Raw genomic sequence first — 18,042 nt, forward strand, 5'->3', positions numbered from 1 at the left:
GGTCAAGGGTACAAAAGGGAACAACGGGGAACCATGGCTGAAAAGAGAGGTAAATGCCAGACAGTCAAGAGCACTGGCTGATGAGCTGAGAAATCCACGCTCTGTGTTTGTAGGTAATAAGTAGTCACTGAAGTTTCATGAGTGAGGAAGAAGGGATGAGATCTCAGAGTCCTGCCTGGGGCATGTGGATCAGGCAGTTCAGTAGGATGTCAAGCACAAGTCTCCAACCCCCAGGCCACAGACAGTACCTCCCATCAGATCACTGGCAGTATGAGATTAGATATAAAGTGCATAATTAATAACATGCTTGAATCTTGAATCATCCTGAAACCACTCCCCTGACCCCGGTCTGTGGAAAACTTGTCTTCTACAAAATCTGTCCCTGGTGCCAAAAAGATTGGGGACCTCTGAAAAGGATCTCATATGTGGAATATGAGAATAACGTTTAATAAAAAAGACACTTCCCTCTACAAGAGAGAAGAAGCAAGGAAGCAATGGCTCGGGAGGTGTGACAGGAGCTGGAATCAGAGCACAGAGGTCAGGTGCAGATAGCGTACTTCCTGCTCTAAGTCAAACAGGAAGGAAAAAGGAGAGACGAGAATGCAAAGAAAAGGTGAAATAAAAAATAGAAATGCTCAGGGAAATTCTACCGGGTGGTCAGTATTCTCAACAACTTGGGCAGCTTTCTGCTAAAAGTGAGGGGTTCCAAGAAGCACGTGGAGGTGCCAGGAGATGAGGAGAGAAAAAAAACCTCTTCTCAAGTCCTAAATGAGGGCCTGAGTCTTTGTTTTCTAACCCATTGACTGGGCCCCAGCCACCAAAATGACCTCAGGCATGGAATCAACATTAAAGTTGAAACCAAGAAAAGAGAGAGGGAAGCACCACAGAGAACGAAGGAACCAAGGCCCAACAACAACTCTGGACAAGAACCACTGCTGGTTGTTTGCAGGACGAAGGAAGAACCTGGAAGAGAAAGTGTCATCAGAAGCCCAGAAGGCTGAGAAAAAGATCATGTTATAGAGCCTAATGGAAGACACAGTGTTAACAAATCTGCTATCTCTTCTACACTCACTGCCATCTTTAATGACCTGCCCAATATGATGCTGAGATACAGTAACATGCCAGAAAGTAACAAAACCCTTCAAGTTGGTGATTTTGAAATTTATGATTCCTATGTAAAAACATGAGTTGCAAATGTGGACAAAACAAATAAACCAAAATGAGAAGTAGAATAATCTTCTTTGGATCCCCAATAATTCCTTCCCAGAAATAATTATTTCTCCCCACCAGTCTCCCTTTAAGACTAAGAATCAGATCCACAAGAAGCGCCTGGGGATTCGCTGGTGAGGGGGGCGGTGCTCTGATGGGGTTTTTCGTTTGTTTGTTTTTGTACTGCATTTTCTGGTTTTTAAAAAAACTTTCCAGCTTTATTTGAGCCATAATTGAAATATAACATTGTTTAATGAAAGTCATAATAAATATCCGTTATTCGTTTCTTCCTTCCTCTGCTTGTTCTCAAGGTGTTGGGGTCCCCTGAACCAAGTGGGGCAGGCATTGCCCACTCACCTGCATGAGTTCATGGCTTTCCAGAAGATCATTCTCTAGCATCTCCTGGGTAAGGCGCCCCATGGTGCTATAGAATTCATCTGCTGTCTCACAACATTCTATCTGCCTAGATAAAGAAAGGACAGAAAAAGGAATTATTTAGGAGACCCCTGCTATCAGGTACATGCCACAGGCACAACAAGACATGCCGTCCCTTGCCATCAAATCAACCAAGTTAGCAATGAACGGAAGTCAAAATCCTATGATTACACTCACAGTACAGCCTGTGGTCGGCAGAGAAAAGAGTTTGAAAACTGGAAGGTCAACCTAGCGGTACTTATTCCAGGGTGAGTTCCTCTCTTTGCTATACCGCTCTCCTGACTCGCAGCTCCATCAGTGGCATTTTTATTGCTTCCACGTGACACCTTCTACACGTCTGAACACCCATCACTGGTCAGAAATAATAACTAAGAAATTGGGTACCCAAGAACAATTATCCCCTGGAGGGAATCTGTTGCTCTCAATTTGCAAACAGCAGTACCATTGACAGACTAAAACCAAACCACAGTAGAAATGAAAGATGAAACACACAAGAACTTTCTCTGCACATTTCATCAGTCCTCAGGATATTTTCACAAAGTCTTTCCAGCCCTTCTCAGGACACTGCTGCTAGCTGGCGATTACACCCTGTTATATTTTTTAACTTCTTATTTTGTATTAAGGTACAGCTGATTAACAATGTTGTGATAGTTTCAGGTGAACACTGAAGGGGCCCAGCCATGTATGTATGTATGTATCCATTTCCCCTCAAACTCTCCTCCCATCCAGGCTGCCACACAACATTGAGCAGAGTTCCATGTGCTGTATAGTAGGTCCTCGCTGGTTATCTGTTTTAAACATAGCAGTTACACCTTGTTTCTTGCATTTGGTTCAACAGGTAAATAAAGACTGTCACCTGCCATCCTGTGAGACAGGTGAAACTTTAATTCTTCTTCTAGAGAGGGAAGAAAAAGGAATTACCCAAAGCAGAGACCTGGGTATTCGTTTTATCTATTATGTCATTCTTTGCATAGCAGAAAAACTATTTGCCTTACCAATCATAGGACATACTCTTTGACATATGCTAAGGTTGGGGGATCTCCATAGAGCCAGTCAAAACAATGTGATCCTGGGAAAACTTCAGGCTCTAGAGTTCTGTTCAGATCATATTGCCACAATCATGTATGTAAATAAATGAAATAAACTGTTGAAGTGCTGATGCAAAAATTTAGAGCAGCATGTGGGAATAAATTGAAAAGTGGTTAGGTTTATCCTGGGGGCCAGGAGGAGAGTGAGGAAGAGAAGTAATGTTTAAGGTGAGTTTTGATAAATATTCTCCAAATTGACAAGGAAGAAAAAGCATCCCAAACATGCAGATACAGGAGACAGAAGGCCCTACCCGGGGAAATGCATGTAGGTCCACAGATCACAGTGGGGGTGGCTGTACGGCCAGGGGTAGCCAAAGAGAGCTGAGGGTGGTGGTGTTGTTTAGTCACCTAGTCGTGTCCAACTCTTTTGTTACCCCATGGACTGCAGCACGTCAGGCTCCTCAGTCCATGGGATTTCCCAGGCAAGAATACTGTAGTGGGTTGCCATTTCCTCCTTCAGGGGATCTTCTTGACCCAGGAATCGAACCCTTGTCTCCTGTTCTCTACCACTGAGCCACTAGGGAAGCTGAAGGTAGAGAGGTGCAGAGAACAGATCGCAATGGCCTCATCTGCCTGCTGAGCCCTCTCAGGACAAGAGTCACTGAAAGGCCTTTAATAGAGAGTGTGGGAACAGACATGCCGTTGGCAAGGTTGCCCCAGAGGCGGCATGGCAAGTGTAGGGTGTGATGGGAGGCCATGGAGGGCTGTGCCAGGCATGAGGCAACGAGGGAGGGAGCAGTCAGGTCAGAGAAGAAAGGACACATGAACGAGATGCCACTGAGACTGTGCTGATGGTCGACAGCTTACACATTCCACAAGTGCCCTTGTAGGAGCAAAGGAGGAAATTTCACGCTGCAGAATCAAGGTGATGGGAAGGGCCCCGTGGATACGCACGCGTGAGGCCCTGATGTTACTCAGGCACACGTGGTCCGGAGATCATCCGCATGATGTTCAGGACTTTTCTGATGGACAGGTTGTGGGGAAGACGACAGGCCCGGGAGTCAGAAAGGTCCAGGGCTAAATCCCAGCTCTACTCACTAGCTGTGGGACCTTGAACTAATTGGTCAGCCTTCCTGGGGCAATTTTCTCACCTGAAAAGACAGGGAGAAAAATCCTATCTACTTCATGGGGTTGTGGGGAGAATTGAATAAGACAATGTGTTTAATCTTCTTAACATAAAGACCGCAGGCCCTTTATGGTGTGTGTTGGTTGCCTTTCCTTTCACTTAATGCTCAAAACATGTGAAATTATAATGAGCAAAAACTCTGAAACATTTAAAATTCTACCAGTCTAACTCACAGATTCCTGAACTTCATAAACAGGAGCCATTTATTACCAGGATATTTACATTATTAGAAGCACAGATAATAGAGCCAAGGTACCCACATTCAAAATCAGGTCTTTCCACTTACAAACTGGGTGATGTGGGGCAATTTCCTTAAGTTCTTTGTGCCTCAGTGACGACATCTGTAAAATGGGGATGATAATAGAACCTACCTCCTAGGATGACAGTGAGATTAAATGAGTTAATTTTACATCTACAGTGCTTAGAATCATGCCTGTCCATTGCAAGCACTCTGTGACTATCGGATATCAAGTGTAGCTATTATTATTTCAATAGTGTGACATCCCTGGGATGACCATATTAATAAATTCTGATAGATAATGGGTAGATAGGAATAAAATAAGAACCACCTCTTTTCTTCCTGCCCCATAATTCAGTTCAGTTCAGTTGCTCAGTTGTGTCTGACTCTTTGCAACCCCATGAATCGCAGCACACCAGGCCTCCCTGTCCATCACCATCTCCCGGAGTTCACTCAAACTCACATCCATCGACTTGGTGATGCCATCCAGCCATCTCATCCTCTGTCATCCCCTTTTCCTCCTGCCCCCAATCCCTCCCAGCATTAGAGTCTTTTCCAATGAGTCAGCTCTGCATCAGGTGGCCAAAGTATTGGAGTTTCAGTCTCAGCATCAGTCCTTCCAATGAATACCCAGGACTGGTCTCCTTTAGGATGGACTGGTTGGATCTCCTTGCAGTCCAAGGGACTCTCAAGAGTCTTCTCCAACACCACAGCTCAAAAGCATCAATTCTTTGGCACTCAGCTTTCTTCACAGTGCAACTCTCACATCCATACATGACCACAGGAAAAACCATAGCCTTGACTAGACAGACTTTTGTTGGCAAAGTAATGTCTCTGCTTTTCAATACGCTATCTAGGTTGGTCATAACTTTTAAGAACTAACAAAAAGGGGACTAGAATCAACCCAGCATACAGTCAAGAGCTGTAGTATTTTAATCCTATAAGCTAATTTAATTACTCAGCAACTATCACAACGGCTAGAGTGTGATACTGGTAATAGAGAAACTACCAACCTACCTCAGTTTACGAGGTAGTAGGTTGGAAATACACGACTGCAGAAAAGGGCTGACATTGGAAGAAAGCAAACAGGTATGTAAATGTCACAACAAATCCCCCACAGGTGAATTTATTTGCCTCACTGAAAAGCTATCTGCAGTGAAACAAAAGCAGAGGAGATTGCTACGTGCTATTTAAAAAACACTTCCAAACAACAATTATGTTTTTTAAATCCCTGAATTGTTAGTTGGTGGATTTTTCTTACAAAATTAAAAAATGCTGCAGGTCTCTCAGGAAACAACTTCCCATCAATAAAAAGGCTACTTAAGAGGTTTCTGAAACAAAGCACTGGAAGTGATTTACAAGTTCTCTGACGTGTTGTCTATGGGTACCCACTCAAGTCATTTAAAAATAGTTCTAGGAAAGAAACATTAAAAACTTTTCTGCATCTTCAGTTAACTGTAACAATTTCATCCTGATGTCTCTCCCATTACCCAAAAGGCAGATATTTAATGTAATAGTCATAATACATTAGAGATGGGTGAAAATACCCTAGTGTTTTCAGCCCTGATACTAGACAAGAATGTAAGTCAAATCTGTTTGGTGGTAATAGATTTCAAATGGAATTAACTCTTGATGAAAGGGAAGAATTCCATGTGTTCTGCTATCGACTAGGTACCAGGCACCAAGCTAGATACCTTTATACACATTATCTCGTTTAATTTTATCACATTCCACAAAATACCAACCCTGAATATTTACTGGAAGGATTGATGCTGAAGTTGAAGCTCCAATACTTTTGGATGCAAAGAGCCAACACATTGGAAAAGACCCTGATGCTAGGAAAAATTGAGGGCAGGAGAAGAAGCGGGCAGCAGAGGATGAGATGGTTGGATAGCATCACTGACTCAATGGCCATGAGTTTGAGCAAACTGCAGGAGATAGTGAAGGACAGGGAAGCCTGGCGTGCTGCAGTCCACGGGATCACAAAGAGTCAGACACGACTGAGTGACTAAACAACAACAAAATAATTATAAAGACTCAAACATAAGCCACGTTGCAGTCTTAACCAACAAACCCACACAGCTGTCTCCAGAGCTTTCAGTTCCTCTTCCACCTAAGTCCCTCTCCCTCTCCCCAGCCAGGGTTAGGAAAGATGCCAACAGCGTGGGGCTGCCAGGACGCCAGCACTGAGGAGGAGAACTCCAGGCCTGAAACAGCCTGCCCCCTTCTCTAAAACAGCTTCCACTTGCCCCCAACATTCACTGATGAGCCGACAGAGAGTTCAGAAGGCAAAAGCAATTGCACAGCAGTCACAACTTTCTCTTTTCCTCACATTTAAATATTGATGGCTTTACACACTGGAGAACAAAAGTGCGGTAAGGCTCTCACACCACAGTACAGAACAGGAAGGGGAAATTACTTACTCTCCCAACTTTGCCCAGATAGCCAGCGACACCCGTAGGATGATTTCCGAACCTTCAAAGAAAACTGAATCCCAAATCTTTAAAACTGTATGGTTAGGGAGACATGTAGCGAAGAGAGTCAGAAACCACTGCATCGTGAAGACATTTGTCAGTGGGGGCTCATATCCACCTGAAATAAAACAAACGCTCTACATTTCTGCAGAACTGATGGTGTGCAAGATATGAAAACACCCTCTTTCAATCTCTCATGTCCACTCAAATATTAGCTTGGCCGAAAAGTTCATTCGGGCTTTCCTATAACATCTTACAGGAAAAACCAAAAGAACTTTTTTTTGGCCAACTCAATATGTTATATTTCCTGGCTGCTTTTTTTTTAATCTCTCTAAATTCTTGTTCTTTCCTTATTTGGATGGAGGTAGGGGGAGAACATCGGAGAAGGCAATGGCACCCCACTCCAGTACTCTTGCCTGGAAAATCCCATGGACAGAGGAGCCTGGTAGGCTGCAGTCCATGGGGTCACTGAGAGTTAGACACGACTCAGTGACTTCACTTTCACTTTCCACTTTCCTGCATTGGAGAAGGAAATGGCAACCCACTGCAGTGCTCTTGCCTGCAGAATCCCAGGGACGGGAAGTGGTGGGTTGTGGTCTATGGGGTCGCACAGAGTCGGACACAACTGAAGCGACTTAGCAGCAGCAGGGGGAGAACATAGGTGTGTTTAATAAAAATCGCAATACTATGAACTTCACAAATTCTTTGTGACATTTCAGAAATCTTAACCTAAAATTTAATTTGAGTGTACCTACTGCGGGGCACTGAAAATCAAGGAGGATGCTCTCCCTATCAAAAACAGGATAGAAAGAAAGGATTTTACCCTTTCAAAAGTAAAAGCTGATTTCCAAAACCTCCTAAAGCCCACTTTTATTCAAATGCTGCTGATAAAAATAAAATTGCTCATAAGCAATTACTTGTTTACTTGTTAACTTATCCATAGTCCTCAGACCACAATGGAATTAAACCAGAAATCAGTAACAGAAAGAGAGCTGGAAAATCCCCAAATACTTGGAGATTAAGCAAAGTGACATTTTAAAATATCTTTAACTAAATATTTTAGTTAAAATCCAGTTGGTTAGATCCCAGTTTTAAAGATCCCAGTTTTAGAGATCTGGGATCCAGCTCACTTTGAAGTTTCCAAATTCACTAAAACAATAGAGTCCTCTCCCACTCCCCATTATGATTGCATAAGCATATATTTTAATGAAATATAAAAATTTAGATACTAATCCTTTCTCCAAATTACAGTCAGAAGGTACATTTACCCAAGTACAAGCAAAACAAGATCTGTCCTCCTTTATCCATTTTCTTCCTTCTTACCTACAAACAAAGAAGTATCTTTGTTCACAGGCTAGAATCTAAGGTCACCAAGGCATTTGGGCAAATGTGGAGCCCAGTGAAGTGTGTCTGACTCTGGAAAAGGCCAATCTGGTCTTGCTGGAAGCTTTACGAAATCCTCACTGGTGTACAAGTATACTGCACAGCCAACTTGAATAAGAATACTCCAACTACTTGGAAGAAAATGCTTAGAGACACCTGTGTGTCACTATAATTTCCAGTGTATTTTAATCACAGATGAGGTCCTCAAAACCCTTTCAGATTTTCCCAGATTTAAATTCATGGGTCAGGAACGGACAGCCATTTAAAGAAAACATAGCAAACATTGTATTTTTGATATCTGGAGAAGTGCAAGCAGTGGGTATGATGACAGCTATGAGCTCAGGTACTTGGGAAGCTGGTGATGCCAACTAGATGGCAGAGACTCAGCTACTTGCAGAGCCACCTCCATTGCCATCTGAATCAACCCAGGGCTCAGATTCTACCTGGAGGCCAAGAGAGCCTGTCTCCATTAAGAACTGGTCCATTCATCTCAAGGAAGTCTAAATATCCTTCACTTCACATGAATGAATAAAAGGAGCATTAAACATCTCAGCCCAAAGGACTGCTTTTATCTCCTACAACTTTATGAAAATACATATTCTACTCTCCATAACGTCAATGGTTGAAGCAAAACCACAAGCTCGCCCAAGCTGTACCAGTAGTTCAATTTTAAAGAACTCCTATAGTTTTGATGCCAACTTAGAGCAATTTAACTGATAGCAAGGCACAGATACCACTCTTTACCTGCTGCTGCTGCTGCTGCTAAGTCGCTTCAGTCTTGACCGACTCTGTGCAACCCCATAGACGGCAGCCCACCAGGCTCCCCCGTCCCTGGGATTCTCCAGGCAAGAACACTGGGGTGGGTTGCCAGTTCCTTCTCCAGTGCATGAAAGTGAAAAGTGAAAGTGAAGTCGCTCAGTCATGCCCGACTCTTAGCGACCTCATGGACTGCAGCCCACCAGGCTCCTCCATCCATGGGATTTTCCAGGCAAGAGTGCTGGAGTGGGGTGCCATTGCCTTCTCCGATTCTTTACCTAGAGTACAATATATAATTGGTGAGCTAGTACTGGTAAAGTATTGGGCTCCTGACTGACTTTTTAACCATAACCAGTTAGAGATTTAACATCTGGCCTTCCGTTTGGGTTTTGTATTTTTTCTGTATTTGTTTCTGTATTTGTTCTCTAGAAATCTGTTTCACTGTACCAAGCTCCTACCAAGTGAAATATCTGAAAACATGTTTCACCATTCAAGGTTTAGGCTCATAGGTACAGTGGTATCAGAAAAGTAAGCTATTTCCAAAGGTAAAATAGCATCGAATCATCACTACCTCCACTCTCCTTGTTTGCGGTTTTCTGAAGAGTATCCAGGTGCTGAGATAATTCAGGGAGATTCAGTCTCAAGAGGTCTCGGAAGACGGCCATATCCACGGACAGTGCCCGGAGATTGTTGACAAAATAGCTTTCGGGAAGTACCTTGTCAATAAGGTAAATCATAATCTGAGGAAAAAAGATATACAATAAGATTGCTTCACAAAAACTGCTTGCTATACTAACACGTCCTACATAGAACATATTCAAATTGGCAAAAGACAGTTAGCCAAAGAACACCATTCTTTACACGTGTCAGCACCAAATGTTCTGGATTTTCAAGGCTCCTCTCCACTTCAAGGGAAGGAGCAGGTGGCATAACTGTCTAAGTCAGGGGTCCCCAGCCCCAGGGCCATGGACTGGCACCAGCCCTTGGCGAGTTGGGGATCTGGCCACACACAAGGTGAGCAGTGGGAGAGCGAGTGAAGCTTCATCTGCCACTCCCCATTGCTCATGTTATGGCCTGAACCATCTCCTCTGCCCAAGCCCCATCCATAGAAAAACTTTTTCATGAAACCAGTCCCTGCTGCCAAAAAGCCTGGGGACCACTGGTTTAACTCATTCTGACCCCAAATCTGCTGCTGTCTAAAATTTTTAGCTGTGCCACTAGACCTGAGTTCATCCTGGAAGTAGCTGTGATGATATAATCCTCAGCCTCCCTCTGACCAGCCATGGAGCTCAAGCTTTCTCAGCATCCAGCAGAAATCTCAAAGTCAGCTCCTTGATGTCAGCGCAGTTTCATAACCTTAATCTGAAAACTCACGGCTGGTCCATCATGGAACATCCCGACTGCAGTCAATCGCAAGATTCACTGACCATCAACCTGAGTTTCTGAACAACCGATGTCAGCTTTTTGTCCACTTTCTCTCCTGGGACGATGCAACAAATGGTACATTTTTGTTTTGAGCATATGGTGCTTTTAAAATCAGATGAAAGTGAAAGTGAAGTTGCTCAGTCGTGTCCAACTCTTTGCGACCCCATGGACTGTAGCCTATCAGGCTCCTCCGTCCATCGGATTTTCCAGGCAAGAGTGCTGCAGTGGATTGCCATTTCCTTCTCCAGTGGATCTTCCTGACCCAGGGATCGAACCCGGGTCTCCTGCATTGCAGGCAGACGCTTTACCATCTGAGCCACCAGGGAAGCCCCAAAATCAGACGAGATTGCCTCATATTCTTCAAATTACTGTTTTCATCCTAACTTTTCTATTCATGGTCAAGAACCACTGGAAAAACCCAGAAAAATACACCTGAGTTCTATATGTCAATCTCTGGTCCTTTCCCTGTCAGCCTGAATGCTCTGTTAATGCCCTCATCCCTAGAAGACCTACACATTTCCCAGAACACAGGGAAAGCAAAACTAAGAGCAAAATCATAGCTGGCCCTGTACAGTGGTGGGGAAGTAGGTGTCTCATATTTTTTCACAAAATACTATTTTTTAAAAAAATTATCTCCCAGATCTGCCAAGGGCCCATTTTCCCCTCATCCTTGACTTGTAGCTTCTACTTTCAGGGTCATAGTTTTGACTAAGTCAACAAGGGTGGGAATATCCTCTCAAAAAGGCCTCCCTGCAGCCTTTATTACAGGAGTGACCCAGTCCCGGGAATCACTTTAGCTTTCTTACACAGAGACAAAATTTACCAGGTAAATGTATCATCACCCTAGAAATAAGAGCTCAGCAATAAAAGTAAAATATTCAGCTTATGTGGAGGGAGGAAGTCCTTGAGGAGCCAGGCCAGTTCAGGGGGAGGACAGATTTTTAGCAGAGCTGAAGGCTCTGTCAGGAACCTCACACTCTACAGGTAAGAAGAAGAGGAACTGGTGGGATCACAAAGACAAAATTTAAAGTAACAGTCTATTATTACGCTTTTCATTTAGAGTAAGTTACATAATACCAAGAAAGATTTTTATGAATTATATAAATGAATTTATAAGGTTTTATGAAAAGATTATAATCCCTCAAAATTATATGAAAACTAGAAAAAAAATCCAAGTATCACAGTAATTCTTCTAACCCAATGAAATTCTCTGTCCAAAGGCATCTCAAAGTCTAACACAAGACATAACAGCCAGTTATGTTGCTCCACCTACTCCTGTATTTCAAAGAACAAATATTAGATTAAAAAACAATAGGATAAATAATGGCAGTGGAACAAAGATAGTCTCGTCAACAAATGGTGCTGGAACAACCCTACACTCTCCACAAAATGGAACTCAAAAGGGATCATGGACCTAAATGTAAAACACAATACTATAAAACTCACAGGAGATAAATATAGCCTAGATGACCTTGGATATGGGAATGACTTTTTATATAAAATACCAAAGGCACAATCCATGAAAGAAATACTTGGTAGGCTAGACTTTATTAAAATTTAAAACTTCTGTTCTGTGGAAGACACTGTCAAGAAGATTAGAAGACAAGCCAGAGATTGGGAGAAAATATTTGAAAAGACACATCTGACAAAGAACTATCACCCAAAATATACAAAGAACTCTTAACACTTAATAATTATAAGAAAACAAGCAACCCAATTAAAAAATGGACCAAAGACCTTGACAGACACCTTACCAAAGAAGATATGCAGATGGCAAATAAGCTATGAAAAGATGCTTCATATCACAGTCATCAGAGAAATTCAAATTAAAACAATGAGATACCACTATGCACTTATTACAATGGCCAAAATTTAGAAAGCTGCCAACACCAAATGCTGGCAAGGATATTGAGTAACCAGAGCTCTAGCTTTGCTGGTAGGAATGCAAACTGGTAAAGCCACTTTGTAAGACAGTTTAACAGTTTTTTATAAAATTAAGCACACTCTTATTATACAATCCAGCAATCGTACTCTTTGGTATTTAGCAAAAGGAGATGAAAACATATCCACATAGAAACCTGCACGTGGATTTTTATAGCAGCTTTATTCATAATTACCAAAACTTGGAAGCAACCAAGATGTCCTCCAGTAGGTCCAGAAAATGGAATATTATTCATCACTATAAAGAATTAAGTGTGCGTGCAAGCTGTTGCTTGGTCACGCCCAACTCTTTGTAACCCCATGGACTGGGAGCCTGCCAGGCTCCTCTGTCCACGGAATTTTCCAGGCAAGAATACTGGAGTGGGTAGCCATTTCCTGCTCCAGGGGATCTTCCGGACCCAGGGACCCAACCAGCATCTCTTATGTCTCCTGCGTTGGCAGGGGTATATGGAAAATCTCTGCTTCTTCCTCTAAATTTTGATTTCAACCTGAAATTGCTCCTTAAAATGAAGTATTAAAAAAAATAATGGGGAAGCTTCAAATTTTTAAGAAACAGTGAAATCTTTGTTTTTAACTATTTCAAAACTCTGTTTTTTTACTATTTTAAAAACCTAAGTTACTAAGAAAAAACAATACATGCAAAAAAGCAGGGAAAATGGTTTACCTACTCTGATAAACTATTTATTTCCCTATTAACGAAAACTTACCGAGGCCAAAATAGCCCCCGGAAAAACACTGACATCCAATATTTCCCTTAGCATAGGAACTGTCTTCAGGAACCCAACCTTCCTCTGCATATTGAATGTCTAACCACAAGATTCCCAAATGATGATGATGTCATTTCATTCCACAGAGTTCATTTTCTTAGAGGCAGAAATATAAATATTCAGTTCCTCAGCTTTGTCTAATTCATCTTTTTATGTGAATTTTTAGTTTCTCAAGCGTCACTGAGATTCATGATTTGATTGGCATGTACATCCCATATCCCAAACCTCTCCACCCTACTCTCTAACCAGAATTGTTCATTTCAGCTTTTCAACTAAACAGTTCTCATTCCACAGTCGTGCAAATCACACCTGGGGAAAAAACGGAGTAAAGCATACAGAATGAGTAAACAAAATTGCTTTTAATAAAAAATGTGCTAAACTCATGTATTTGATTTGCCACTGCCTCCCCACCTTCCACCCCTAACTATGTGATACACAAGTAGCTTCAAAGCTGCTTCCTTAAATACATGAATGGAAAGTCTGAGAGGATGAATACAGATTGAGATCATGTCAGGATGGATTTATAATTAGTTCCAACACAATGTGTATAAAACCAGGAGAAAAATGTGTTCATTTTTCCATATGACATTAAGTGAGTTACTGAGACTATTACTAAGGTATGCACTATAATTGAACAGAATTGGGAGGAGCGAGACCTTTAATACAAAGACTAAGTATTTACCCCATCCATCACACAACACTGCAATCAACAACAGTTTCAGGGTTCAAATACGAATTAGCAACCCTACATTACCCCAAGCAAATAAGGCAGTGGCCATCCTCGACACTTGAAATCCTTCATTTCTCATAAAGACTTTTTGTGGTGACTCACTGAGTCATATTCAGACCTACAAGTTTAACTTACTAGCGTCCCATCTCAAAATGTTTCCAGAATTTTTTTTTTTTACTAAAAAAAGGCCCTAGACATCAAAGATGAAAAGATAAGACATATCATTCACTTTCAAAACCTTTCTCCACACAAGCACCTTTCAGCAGACATTCACTTGCAGCCTATTTCTTTCATACCTCACCCCAGATATGAAAGCAACCTGTTAAGAAGATCCAACCAGGGACTTCCCTGGTTGTCCAGTGGTTAAGACTTCACCTTCTAATGCAAGAGGTGCAGGTTCAATGCCTAGTGGGGGAGCTAAGATCCCATATGCCCTGGGGCCAAAAAAAAGCAAAACCTAAAACAGACACAATACTGTAACAAATTCAATAAAAACTTTTAAAATGGTCAACATAAAAAAGAAAACAAGACGAAGAACCAACCAGAATTAAGTATAACAAATAAGGCAATTTAGACCATGACCCCCCAGTCTATACCTGCTAGTAGTCACACTCTTGTATAAGCCCTTCCCCTTAAACAGGAGCTGGACCTAGTGACTGACTTTTAATAAGTAAAACATGGCAGAAGTTTCTGTGTGACACAGGGAGCTCAACCTGGTGCTCTGCGACAACCCAGAGGGGTGGGATGGGGTGGGAGATGGGAAGGAGGTGCAAGAAGAAGGGGACATGTGTATGCTTATGCTGATTCATGTATGGCAGAAACCAACACAACATTGTAAAGCAATTATTCTCCAATTAAAAATAAATTAAAAAAAATAAAACATGGCAAAAATGATGGACTGTCACTTCTAATCTAGGCTGCACATCTGTCACACAGTCCCCTCTGACTTGCTCCTTCTCTTTTACTCTCTTGCTCACTCCAAGGAATGCCAGCCACCATGCTGCACAACGGGAAGGCCCACAGAGCAGAGAACAATATCCAGCAAAAAACTGAGGCCCTCAGTCCAACCATCTGTGGGGAGTGAAATCTTAGCAAGGATCACATGAATGAACTTGGAAGCCAGTGCTCTTCCCACTCAGTTGAGCCTTTGGATGAGACTAAAGCCCTAGCTGAGAGTTTGAATGCCACGATAATGTGACCCCAAGCCAGCTAATCTGTGCCCAGATTCCCGACTCAAAGAAATGTCATACACATTCGGTGTTTGAAGCAGCTGAAGCTATGCAGCACTGGGTAATCAATATAAGTAGTACTGAACTTGGTTTAAAAATATGATGTCTCAGGGATTTCTCTGGTGGTCCAGTGTAAGACTCCAAGCTCCCAACACAGGGAACATGGATTCAATACGTGGTTGGGGAAGGAAGATCCCACATGCTCCACAACAGAGAGAGAGAAAGAAAGATCTGTTCCCCCACCTTTATCCTCAAAAAGCCATCAACCCACTCCAGTATTCTTGCTTGGAGAACTCCGTGGACAGAGCGGCCTGGTGGGCTAGTCTATGGGGTTGCAGAGAGTCGGACATGACTAAGCAACTAACACACACACACACACATATGTCCTTACATGTCTCATAAGGGAGCTAAAAACATAATCATCCTCCTCAAATTTGGCAGCTATAGAAGTTTGTCCTGTGACCAGGCTTTAACTTGTGAAAATCATGGATAATTAGAAAGATACAGTAAATACTTTGGAAGGAGGTGGGGCATCAGGGAAGAGAAATCACAGCTCCAGTATTTCACTCTCTGAAGAATTTCAGTTGCTTTCTTCAAAGTCTGATACTCACTTTCAGAGCGTCGCCTTCGTTGCCTTCCACCACTTCCAGAATCAGTGCAGCCAGGATGTTAAAGCCTTGGCAATACCCGACATTCTTGTTCCATCGGGCATAAGCCAGAAGGACGCGCTTCAACACGACCCTGTCCTGCTCGGCCTCCTGGCCACAGTACGAACTGCAGCCTGTGCGGTGAAGATCCTAAAACAAGAAGGGAAACAATACTTTTTAAAATAACTCCTCGTGCTCTCTCTAAAAGAAAAAAAACACTTTCTTTTTTCCTTTGTCTCAGCATTAAGTCAGATTATCAAAATGGATTTTAGTTTTTAAAATATATAAGCAACTTATATACATAGACCAAAGCTTGTATCTTTTAGTTTTCTAATATGCTGAGGCATTTTCAAGGGGAATTTCAGTCAGGCAAATTTTCTACAAAAAGTATTTCCAGAGTTAACACAAAAAGGCCCTCAGAATTAACAAATATAACATTAGGCTTTCAAATAAATTGACAGTTTATTTTAATGATACATCTCAAATAAAACAAGTCATTTCAATGCATGCATGATAGGTACTAACATTATTTCTTTCTACCAAAAAAAAAATATATATATATATATATATATATTTAGCTATCAAAACTCCAAACAGTATTCAGGAGCAAAATGCAGCCAGTATCAAGAAGACACAGAAAAATCATTCTGTCCAACTTGTTTTATAAACATGTATAAAAGAACAGAAACATTTGCTGTGCTTTAATATATAATGAAGGCAATACCTATAATTATCAAGCAGAGACTATGATTTTCAGGACATATTCATTTTAGCGATATATGCAATCAGTGAGAAGAAAAGACTCTCTTAAGAATACGATTCTTATAAAACATGCATTATCTTAACTCACCACTTAAATAGAAACAAAGTATTTCAAATATGGAATACTTCATTTCTAGGGAACACATACTGAACTTCCAAACAAACAGCTCAAATGCGCATAATACAGAGGCTTTTCAAGCATATTACAGTACAAAATTTTATTTTTTTTGAAACTTGTCTGAAACACACCAAGTAAGATGAAAATATAGCTCTTTTTAGTTAGTACTTGCTCCTGAAAAAAAAAAGTATTTTCAAATCTGCCAAAACATTAGCCAACTTCTGGTGACCAAACTTTACATGAAACAACTTTCCTTTTAAAACCTCAGCTTAGCATCACATGTAATGTACTCATATAAAATAAAAGCATGCCCTAGAGGCTTATGTAAGAGAAGAAAAATGGGATTAAATCAAATCAGCATCCTTGGCTTTTGGTGCCAGCATCTAATCAATAGTAATAATCCAGGTAGGTGAACCTCGGCTGCCTCCACAGCTGGCCTGAACATTCAACCATCTGGTGTAAAGTAAACCCATCAGTCAATTTAACTATCTTCATAAAATGACAGTTAAGAAATTATCAAAATCCTAATAACTGCCCAATTATTCTAATATGAAATAGCCTTAACTAAATTTCTCAGTGACTTTGATGTAAAAATCCAGTTAAAAGCATTGACCCATGCTAAACAAAAAGGAACTTCCATTTCCTATCATGCAAGCAAAATCAGAATAGAAATATTTTCTTCTTACTAGCAACATGCAGATGTACAAAGACAAGGCATCAACAAATGCCCCATTTTAAAAAGTTGTTAACTAATGAAATTAGGAAGCAGGAAATACACAGACATTCAAACCATAAGCCTTGATCCTCTGTCCAGGACGCATCTGGTTCTTAGAAATCTTCCAGGTTAAGACAATGAGCCAAACTCAGAGGTATTACCTTAACTATCTGAATTCCCATCGAGTCATCATCAGGATTACTCCTCTCATTGAAAGTGAAACGCATGGTTTTGTCCCAGTCAATGGCTATACTGTGCAAATAATGATCTGCCAAGGTCAACCAAACCTAAAATAGTAATAAAGAAGAATCCTAAAGTAAAATACATAATTTCATCTTTATTAGTCAATACTGATTGTATCCAGCAAGAAAATGAAAACTGTTACTAGAAGAGATATAGCCTACATGTAGAAAACTAAGAACCTCATTGAAAAGTCTGCTGTACTAAACTGTACCAATTAGGGACTTTTATTTATTCTTTCAATTAATATTTATTGAGTTCCTACTATGTACCAAGAAACAATCCAGCCATTAAGGATATTGTTAAGAAAATAAAAACATATCAAATTTTATTTCAGTTCAGTAGAATAGCTAGATTATTTTGCTGTTGTTGTATAGTTTCTCAGTAATGCCTGACTCTTTTGAAACCCCATAATGTGTAGCCCACAAGCCTCCTCTGTCCATAGGATTTTCTAGGCAAGACTACTGTAGTGGGTTCAGTTCAGTTCAGTCACTCAGTCTTGTCCGACTCTTTGCGAGCCCATGGACTGCAGCATGCCAGGCCTCCCTGTCCATCACCAACTCCTGGAGTTCACTCAAACTCACGTCCATTGAGTCAATGATGCCATCCAACCATCTCATCCTCTGTCATCCCCTTCTCCTCTTGCCTTCAATCTTTCCCATCATCAGGGTATTTTCAAATGAGTCAGTTCTTCACATCAGGTAACCAAAGTATTAGAGCTTCAGCATCAGTCCTTCCAATGAATATTCAGGACTGATT

At 41.3% G+C, this 18,042-nt stretch overlaps 1 protein-coding gene across 2 annotated transcripts in view; it reads right to left on the bottom strand.

Annotated features, from left to right (window-relative positions):
• TBC1D30 (TBC1 domain family member 30) overlaps positions 1 to 18,042 on the bottom strand; it is a 44,094-nt gene that overhangs the window by 18,108 nt on the left and 7,944 nt on the right. For both annotated transcript variants that reach the window (XM_068971083.1, XM_068971082.1), the window contains exons 4-8: positions 17,205 to 17,330; positions 15,413 to 15,598; positions 9,281 to 9,449; positions 6,520 to 6,688; positions 1,567 to 1,672 (exon numbers count right to left, since the gene is read on the bottom strand). In XM_068971083.1, coding sequence (XP_068827184.1) covers positions 1,567 to 1,672; positions 6,520 to 6,688; positions 9,281 to 9,449; positions 15,413 to 15,598; positions 17,205 to 17,330 — 756 coding nt within the window. The remainder of the gene's footprint in view (positions 1 to 1,566; positions 1,673 to 6,519; positions 6,689 to 9,280; positions 9,450 to 15,412; positions 15,599 to 17,204; positions 17,331 to 18,042) is intronic.

The sequence above is a fragment of the Capricornis sumatraensis genome, chromosome 4 (assembly GCF_032405125.1).
Source record: "Capricornis sumatraensis isolate serow.1 chromosome 4, serow.2, whole genome shotgun sequence".
Lineage (NCBI taxonomy): Eukaryota > Metazoa > Chordata > Mammalia > Artiodactyla > Bovidae > Capricornis > Capricornis sumatraensis.